Source organism: Clytia hemisphaerica, unplaced genomic scaffold (genome assembly GCF_902728285.1).
Source record: "Clytia hemisphaerica strain Z4C2 unplaced genomic scaffold, Clytia hemisphaerica genome assembly, whole genome shotgun sequence".
In the NCBI taxonomy this organism is placed as follows: domain Eukaryota; kingdom Metazoa; phylum Cnidaria; class Hydrozoa; order Leptothecata; family Clytiidae; genus Clytia; species Clytia hemisphaerica.
Window position 1 is genome coordinate 736041 of NW_027103648.1, and position 9937 is coordinate 745977.

Below are 9937 nucleotides of genomic sequence, written 5' to 3' on the forward strand. Positions count from 1 at the left end.
TTCGCGATTTTAAGCGGTTAAATTTGCGATTGCAAAAATTGAGCTTTTTTTCTACTTATGCTATAACGTTCATTTTTACACCAGTGGTAGTTCAACCTTAGGTTAAGAAGTTTGTAAAATTTCAAGGCAAACAGAAAAGTCCTTCAGAAGATATGGGACCCGAAATACCCCTTGGTAGCACTTTTCTGTGAAATATCAAATCTCCAACTTATTACTAAAAACGGGGGTAGTGATATGATTGATAAAACAGTTTTTCGATCATAACACATTTTACGATCTCTTTAATGACCTCATAGACAAACTGTGTTTAGGGTTTTGGGAATTAGCAAAGTTCTTTAGACTTAAAAATAACAAAGGCAATATAAGTTCATGCTTATCTTTTTAATAAAAACAATTATACTGTGATTTCACTTCTTTTCGAAATAATAAATGATACCAATAGCAATGATACCAATGCACCAACACTTAACATTTTCCAACTTTTAATTGCACTGTTCAAAAAAGATAACATAACCCCCGTTTTTAGTAATAAGTTGGAGATTTGATATTTCACAGAAAAGTGCTACCAAGGGGTATTTCTGGTCCCATATCTTCTGAAGGACTTTTCTGTTTGCCTTGAAATTTTACAAACTTCTTAACCTAAGGTTGAACTACCACTGGTGTAAAAATGAACGTTATAGCATAAGTAGAAAAAAAGCTCAATCTTTGCAATCGCAAATTTAATCGCTAAAAATCGTGAATTTTTCAACCAAAAATACATTCAAATACAGCACCTTTGACTCTCTAAAACAAGCAAAAAAAATTCCATAATTATATTTGACTATCAAAAGTTACAGGCATTCTTGTTTCCACTGCCAATTATATCTGGACAGACTTTAATTCAGACATATTAGAAATAAAGCAATAAAGTAAATTTTAGTCGTCTAGAAACCTTTGTGCACTAACTCCAAACAAAAAAAAGTGTCAATATTGCAATTAAAATTTTTTCCTGCTCAAAAAAAATTCTTGAAAATAAAATGTGTGTGGATTTGTCTGTTAAAAATGTTTCATTTGAGTTGATTTTATTTTGAGAGTTTGTTGCTGCTTAATAAATTGTTTTCTCGCTACGCAAGTTTCTGCGTAGCTAGGCCCGGTATCTATAAGGCTGGAACACCGGATTCTTCCAGTCGTTTATACAAACTAAATCCCGTATCATTATTTATGTTTATTACTAGTCATAGCTTTCACTAAATGCCCCCACATAAAGATCATGTCAAGCACTATAATGCATTAAAGATTAAAACATTAAAAAATAATCAGGAATAATTGATTTATTTAATTATTGATTGATTGATTGATTCATTGAGGCATTTGCTTGAAGAAAAAAAATTATAATTATTCCATTAACAAAATACTTGAAGAATTCGCAGCTTGATAATTTAATAAAATTTAAGGAAAAGCTGAAAAAGCTTCTCAAAAATATATTTCAAAAAGTTATAGTATCATTAGCTTACTGGTTTTCACATCTCCTGTTTGTTTTTTTCTCCCAGTTTCTTTCTTAAAACAATATATGTCATGATTATTAGACCTTTTCTGATAATGCCGCAGACATCTTAGATTGTAGGCAAAATATATAGCGGTGAATAAATCAACAAGGCAGCCAATCAGAAATAGCTTGCTTTATTCATTGGCTGCTATATTTCAACAATTCTCTATTGCTTCTTTGCCTAATAAACAATAGTCAAGAGGATACTGCGTATGAAATTTATCAAAAAGTTCTGCGCCATCTTAAATAGGGTGAAATAGAAACCAATCCTAGTTAAGGCCCGGCCTCCACTTGCGTACACTGTGATTGCACTTCTCAAACAAAATCTTCTATTTTATTGGTCAAAAGAAAAATAAAGGAATGCCATTGTGGTCCACTCAGACGTACAGTCGAGAAAAGTTGAAATGCGCCTAAATTTGTTTTCAAGTGCATCGTACTTTTTCATGATACAATATTTTCTCCAAGCTGAAAGGGTTGAAGCCATTAGGATGATCGCAGCGCAGACAATGAAGAGACGTGCCTACAGGAAGCTAGACTTTTTGAGTTTATAGCTATATATACTTTCACTTTATGGTGTTTCTGTATGACTGTCTGTGTACCTAGTCTAACCACCGTTAAATGCCTTCGGGAAGGTCCATCCTAACTTGGAAAGCCAGAATTGCAGCTATTTCACCAAACCACTGGAGCGTAAGTTATTTAGCCTATTACAACTGCATGAAAAAGTTGAATGTGCGCATGTAAAGTTAAACGAATGTAAGCGAACTTTTTGCAGGTTTTTGAAATAGATTTACCACACTGAAAAAACATAGTTAAAAAACTCTAAGTGATGTTGAAGACCAAAAGAAAAAGTTTGTTTACATTGATTGACATTCAACATTCATTCAACCACTTTTGGATTCAACTTTACATATGCATACATTCAACTTTTTTGTACTTTGCCGGTATCTTGTTTTACTAAGTTAAGAAGGACTTTCTCGAGTTACGACCATATGATGGTGTATTTAAACCTCGAGAAGCTCTATAAACAATAAAAGTAGTTATTAATAAAATAAAAGACAACAAAGATAAATTAGAGCTTGAACAAAAATATCAAATGTACATTTTAAAACTTGAGCCAATTTCTTTAAAGATTCCGGAAAAAGAATTGAAATCATTGCTGAAATGAACTTCTGACTAAATTAAAGTATTTAGTATTCAGTTTCAAAGACAAGAAACAAAATTTGACATACAAAACACTTTTCCAGTCAATGAATCAGCTCATCATCATCATCATAACCAGTCTGCCATTTTCGCATTTTGTTTGTTTTGATTATTTGCACAAGTAATATTGTAATTCGTGTTATATCATACACTGTTATGATTTGTTATGATTTGCATTTATAGCACTCGCTTCAGCTTTTCAAAGCTAAATCAAAACTAAAATTGTAATATGTAATAATGGTAATAGCATATAACGTAATATGAAAATATGTATACTACCGTCCCGGAAAAAAACCGAACATTACGGAAGAGACTAACTACGGGTATGCTTGCGCGACAACAAAAACAACAAAATTTCGAGATTCCAGTCCAATATCTAAGCGTGAAACTATGAATGCCTCCTCGTCGCTACGCTCCTGCGGGGGCAATTAGTATTACATGCATTATAAACGACTCCAGTCTAATTCCCCTTGAAAATCGAATTAGAGAGTGAAAACTGTATTTACTGTTCAATTTTGCTTAGTTTTGTTTGCTTTTTCGTTCAATCTAAAAATTTTATTTATTGTGATCCTTAGAGTACTAAACATATAAACATCTCAGGATGAAGTTGTTCATTGTTTGTGTCTTCATTTCAGTGGCTTTCTTTGTCACCGTGGTGAGTTCTATTCATTTCAAATGCGTCATTTTCGAAAGCTCTTTCAATCTGGACGGGACCTTTTTGTTTTAGTTAGGCTGAAATGTGCTGAAATTTTCAAAGATCTTGATCTCTTCATTTCACGAAAATGTATCATAATAAAACTAGACTAACTTATTACTGAAGTTTTTCATATCTTTCCCTCCCCTCACACTTTTTTACGACAGCTAATTTAAAACTTGCAACACTATCCAGTAGCTTGGTAGGAGGGAAGTGCCCCGAGCGGCCGATTTTTTTATGGGGGGGGGGCAGAAATACAAAGGGCACAAAAAGACGCCACTAATTACAAATTTCGGCACCTCTTTGCTCTTTATTAGTTTACACCTTATTACAGTTTTCGTAGTCAAAAGAGAGAAAATACCCCAAATTTTCGTGCTCGCTCCCCTTGTGTAATTTTCATAGGGGCGCCAAAATCAAAATCTTCTAAAATTGTCTCCCCAGTTTACCCAGATTTTAGCCAACCCACCACGCTACTGAATCCTTACAGTTTAAACTGTTTATGTTTTACAGAACGCTGACTTGACAACTTTTTTACAAAAAAATCGAGATTCTTTACAACAAGATGCTACAAACCAACAAAAACGCAGCATAAAAGAATCCATGCTTCAGCCGGCTAATTCATGGACAAGCCAAATACTTCGCATCAATCCTGCCAAAGAAGAAACCAAACTCGATCGAGCAAAAGTTTTCAAGAGGGCCACCACACCTTTTCATTTTGGGAGTGGCAGTGGAAGTGGGTCAGGATCTGGCAATTTTGATGACGTGAAAAATGCAGATAATGCTAGAATTTCGCAATAGCCTGGTTGATTAATTTTTTATTGTTGTAATTCAAAAAAAAAGTGAATTGTACCATATGTTCATGATTATACATGTATCATACTTTGCTGAAAACAATCTCATAGCCCCCCCTCTCATGGGAACCTCGTGTCGAAGATTAAATTTAGCTCACTATTTTTTTATAAGAACGTCCAAAAGTTTTTATGCTTTCGGGTATTCTTTCCTCTCCATTTTGGGAAGAGATGGAGTTTTTACAAGCTCTTGTTTGATTTGGTTGGACGTTAACCAGTATTAAAAGAATTTTGTTACTTTTTCTAAAGAACGCGTCATTTTTCTCACTTCAAATGACCAAAATCGCCATTTTTTTGCTAAAATGTTAAAAAATTAAAGTTATTAGAATTTTCTTTTATAAAAAAATGTTTGCAAAATTATCATCAGCGTATAAAAACTCCAAATGTTCTTAACCTGATCTTAATATTTGGCCATCGAAGCTTCATGTTCTTATTAAAAAATCATAAACACCGAAGATTAATTTAAACCTCAGACTTTAGACCTTGCCTTACCAACTTTCTATAGATTGCTCAATCATCTTAAATAACGATTAAATTTTTATGATAAGCAGATTGCAAAAGAATTTAATGTCTTTTTATTCCTCCCTATTTGATTTTTCAAGGACATGATTTTCAACACAACTTTTTTTGTCTCAACCTCGTTTATTTTTAAATCGCGGAAAAGTTCCTTTCAAAAATAAACGAAAGAGACACATCAATGTGGTTGAAATTATTTTGGCAGATGACTGTCAAAATTTCACTTTTGAAACCTTTCGTGCATAAATGCACGGTCTCAGGTTCAAGTAATTGACTTTAGCGCCTAAAATTGAACTTTCATAAATTTGTATCTAGCAGAACCTTAACCAGATATACACATTTAAAGCAAAGAGTTTACATCCACATGCTAAATAAAACCAATTTATTTTGTAAACAAGCGGGTAGTACAATATTTCTATTCTGTCTCAAAGGTTATTTCGATAGGCAATGGACTAATTTTGTCAAGCCTTTAAAATAGATTAAAATAAGCCTCTATTTTCTAACCAGAATAAGTAAAAGTAAAAAGAATGTACGATATTGAGTTTCAAATTGTCCTTCTATTATCTTTTACTATGCCGCATTAAACTGGTTATAAAATATAATATTTTCTAGAGAAATAAAAATCATAATACAAAGTTCAAAGTGTTTAAGTAAAAAAAAACACAGAAATGAACAAGGTCTTGTCTGAATAAACATAAAATGTACCTTAAAGCAATTTCCTATCACGTTACCTGTGAAAGAACACAAATCTTTGCATCACAAAAAATATAAAAACATTACAGTTCAAACTTAGGCACAACATATGTATAACATAAAAATTAAAAGATGAGCATACATGCATAAATATGAAATGTGTGGAGCTGAAGTGCTCTTCAAAAAATATAAAGTGCATTAAAAACTAACAAATGTAATCCATACAAAACCCATTGTACCAATGTTATTGTACCCATTAATAATGTGCATTATAATAATATTGTCTCAATTTTATGGCATAATACCGTTCCACTCTATTGGTGCATAATCATTATATTGTGATCTTTGTATTATAACCTTGATCTAGTCATCATATTTTGATAAACAATGAAAAAGAATTGGTCACCTATTTTCTAGGGACAATGGTGATAGGGATATGAGCATGATGAAGAACATAATCGCTGACACTTCCAACAAATGTACGGCGGACAGCGTTTTGTCCACGAGAACCCATAACAATCATATCTGCACCACATTCTTTAGCCTTTTCACAGATAGCTTCTCCAGGTTTGCCGGAACCCAACAAACTCTTTTTGGCCAGCTGGAAAATCAGAATAAAACAAATTAGCTTTTGGAATCATCCACATCCTTAAAAAGAGCTTTTTTTAATTTTCCAAGAAACAAGAACTTTTTAAAAATATTTGAAAACTTGTTGTACTGTAATAATGTGATTACAGTAGAACAGTTTTCTCAATAGACTTCCAAAAAATCTTAGAGAGATGGTCAAAGTATTGAAATCAAACAAAAGTGGAAGAAGATAGTTCTTAAAAATGCAAATGAATTCACAGTAAAAACACATGTTCTTACGTGTTTTTGTTCACACAACATTTCATAGTGGGCGATCAATGCTTGTGATTTCTTGACTTCATCTTTAAGCTTGTGACTCCATTCTTCAACAGGAATGTTCATGGGATCTATCAAACAGAAATATAGAACGTTAGTGAAAAGCCAAAAGCTTATTTTTCATTTATTTGATAATGTAGGTTAAAAAAGGGCAGGCATTGCTGATGTGGAACTACAAAATAAAATTTAATAAATTTGAATAAAAATGAAAACATAGCTGTGAAATTCTGTAATTTGTTAATTATAACAGAAAAATAATAGACTTTATACCTCACTTTTAAGATATAATATGGGCTCTTTGACGGCTCACAGCCCACAGTATGGTCCAAACATTTTCAGGCTTACTTGGCGATTTTGAACTTGAAAGTCCCAAACATGACCTGAACATGGTCAGCCCATGTTGGGGCAGGTTTTTGAGGGTGAAAATCTAAAGCCTGAAAACAATCTTTGGCAATTTTGACCCTGATACTGTTTGGGGTATGTTTGGGCCATACTATGGGTCGTCTTGTCAACTTGTACTACAGTCACAACGGTTTTTCAATTTACCTACCATGCAAGCTAAGGACAGAAAGATGAGGGGTATGTTGAATGTGTAAAATTTCAACTTCATCATCCTTCTTCATAAGATTGTCAATATAAACTGAAATAAAGAAAGTGATGAAAATAAGCTGATTGAGGTTTGGAACACATACCGTAAGTTGGTCTAGTATCGACACCCCTCCTCTAATTCCGACATCCTTTTTAGCAGCTAAAATTTATAGAAAGGTTGAAACTGTTTTTCTTTGCTTAGTTAGTGGTCTTAGTTTTTCTTTGCTTAGGCTAGACTTGGTTTGCCCTCACCTGACCGACTCTATCTCAAAAGCTGCTGACCCAAAATTTTTTTTACCATTTTTAAAGAAGATTTTTTTTCCTTCAAAAACTTCAAACAATAAAAAATCAAAACTCGTATCTTGTTTGTCTCAAGCATAAGAATTGTAAATTCCCTGCTAGCACTTCTGTTTTTTATTCAAAATTACCTAAATGTAAACAAACTGTTAACCCTTCCATGGACGAAAATATCATAAATCGCCAAAATAAAAAAAATTCCGACCGACCAACCCACCTCTAAAATCTAGGGTCGGGTGACAGCAAACCAATGATTTTTTAAGCCCAGTCTTAGTGGTTTGTCTGTAAAAGGGGGGGGGGCGGACTACACAGAATTTTCAAGGGCAAAAGTTTTCACCAAAATTCATTTCCGAAGCTAAAAAAAAATTAAAAATGCACGTCGTCTGACCGGAGTAACAAAATTTTCTAGAATGGCCCAATAGATCTTTTGCCTGAGTATAAAGCTGTTAAAAAAAACACTCAAACTTCTTTGCAGACCAGATAGTTGCTATGGCAGGATTAGACATGGCATGATGTTACACAAAGTTACAGTTATTACATTAATGCTATTGTTTTAATGCTGGAGTTTTAAACTATTCAACATGACACGTATTCTAAACACCAGACGATACTAATTAATAAATTCAATTATCGAAGTAATCGATAATGATCAAAGTAATCAAACGACCACGCACTTACCTTATATGTTGGTCTAATATCGACACTAAGCAAAGAAAAATGGAATGGTCCATTACAGCCCAATAAATTCCTAAATTTCTATAGCTAAACCATGGGGGAGAGTCGTAACTGATCCAAATTTTTGGGCCCCTGACACGAAACAACACAGCTCTACTGTAGGACTGTGTGCCTTTAAAGTTAGATTAGGACCCTGCCGACGCACCGGACTTACAGTCTGGGAAATCCTCTCAATTACACGCTTATCAAAGCGCGCCGTAAGCGCGCAATTGCACGCTTTATCAAAATGGCAGAATTTTTATAAACGCTTATCGAAATTGTTCTGAAACGGGCGGTAAGCGTTAAGCAAGCTTGCTAGGTGACGGCTTTTGCGGTAAGCGTGCAATTGCACGCTTTAAAATTTCCTATATTTTTGACACGCAATTCCTTCCGAAAGCTCTGTTGAATTTCAAAAGCCTAGGGCAGTTTTACTCAAAATTTATCGTAGAAGAAGATTCCGTAAAAATGGAACGCCCGTTAAACCATGCCTTCGCCCGAATTAGAGAATTCTGAGCCCCTTGAAATCCCTAAGCAATTTCAACCGGGGCGGGAGCGGGCGTAAATTATAACCGTGCAATTGCGCGCTTACGCCCTCGGAAGATAAGCGTGCAATTGAGAGGATTTCCCAGACTGACTTAACGAACACCGGACACACGAAAGTCCGGTGTAAAATGAGAATTTTTTTTAACACCGGACAATCTCTACATCGGACTTGAGGAAGTCGGATGTCCGGTGTTGGAGAAGGATATTTTTTTCCATCGGACAATCAAAACACCAGACATGACCAGTCCGGTGTGCCCAGTGTTTCTTAATTTTTTGTTTCGTAAATGTCCGGCGTTCAAAATTCCCTGTATGCAACAGGTCGTGGCTTCTTCGTAAAGATGAAAGACAGATCTGGACTTATTTCGTACTTTCCAGTCTCTTGTTCGTAGTTTTTCTGACTTTCTGGTTCTATGTGAGTTATTTTCTATGTTTTCTAACTTACTGAATGACTTACCGACAGATCGCCACCGGTGGGATTCGAACCCACTAAATGCAAAGTTCCGATGATTTGAAACCCAATGCCTTATCCACTGCGCTACGGATTCATGCCGAGAGAGTGTTTCTGACGGCTATTTATATTGTACAAACTGCAGACCAGACTATATTTAGAGAAAATCTCAAAAGAGTACTTGTTTCGAGCTCCAACCCTAACCCTAACTGATAATAACCAAATTCCTAGCCAATCTGATACGTAACCACACCCATACCACACCCATACCCAACCCTACCAGGTCGCCTGCAGGTCCTGACACTATTCCCGCATGCCGGATCCGAAAAATAGATGCATGTCTTTCGTCTTTACGAAGAAGCCTTCACCTATGCAACACCGGACTGACACCAGACTTATTGCATCCGGTGTAGCGAAAGGATACTTTTTGCCATCATACAAATACACCGGCCAGTCCGGTGCGTCAGCAGGGTCCTGTTAGATTTCATTCAAGCAGCCAAATGCAAATGTATATAGCAGATTTTGAAAGAAATTTATAACTTACAATCGAAAGCCCCTTGTGAATCTTCTGATCCATCGACAGGGATAAGAACTTTTCTCTTGACTTGTGCCATAATAAAATTTTAGAGAAAGTTGTACAAGTTTTTGCAGTCTCTCCTCTTAAAAATGAAACACACCTCCTGCAGCTTGTCCAGCAAAAATCCGATTTGGAGCAAGATGATTTCGTCTCGCTATTCAATCGAATGTTTACAAAGTTTCCGGAGGGTAGAAAGAAAAGTAAGACCTTGAAATAGTTCATTTTTTTTAATTGTTTGTAGTTTTATCTTTAAAAATATTCTTTTTCAAATCAAGAAATTTTACGCTAACTATTTTATACTCATTTTTAATTCTTCAAACTAGAGTTCCACTAATGGCTTTGTTGAAACATGACCCCCTGAATCATGTCTCTTTAAGCCCTGCTATACACG

General features: G+C 34.8%; 1 protein-coding gene across 1 annotated transcript; it reads right to left on the reverse strand.

The window, feature by feature from the left end:
* Window positions 1-5320: 5320 nt before the first annotated feature.
* On the reverse strand, window positions 5321-9677 carry LOC136803014 (universal stress protein YxiE-like). The gene is made up of 4 exons (XM_067059761.1): window positions 9514-9677; window positions 6930-7019; window positions 6344-6450; window positions 5321-6077 (listed from the first exon to the last, which is right to left on the reverse strand). Exons 1-4 carry the CDS (start codon window positions 9581-9583, stop codon window positions 5883-5885), a joined length of 462 nt encoding a protein of 153 aa, XP_066915862.1. The 5' UTR covers window positions 9584-9677; the 3' UTR covers window positions 5321-5882.
* Between the last annotated feature and the right edge of the window lie 260 nt (window positions 9678-9937).

What these genes read in the sequence shown, in the direction of transcription:
- LOC136803014 (XM_067059761.1), bottom strand. Translation starts at nt 9,583, where the DNA reads ATGGCACAAGTCAAGAGAAAAGTTCTTATCCCTGTCGATGGATCAGAA. An exon ending in TTCACAAGGGGCTTTCGATT is followed by an intron (nt 7,020 to 9,513) that starts GTAAGTTATAAA and finishes TCTTTATTTCAG; the next exon opens with TTTATATTGACAATCTTATG. An exon ending in TTCTGTCCTTAGCTTGCATG is followed by an intron (nt 6,451 to 6,929) that starts GTAGGTAAATTG and finishes TCTGTTTGATAG; the next exon opens with ATCCCATGAACATTCCTGTT.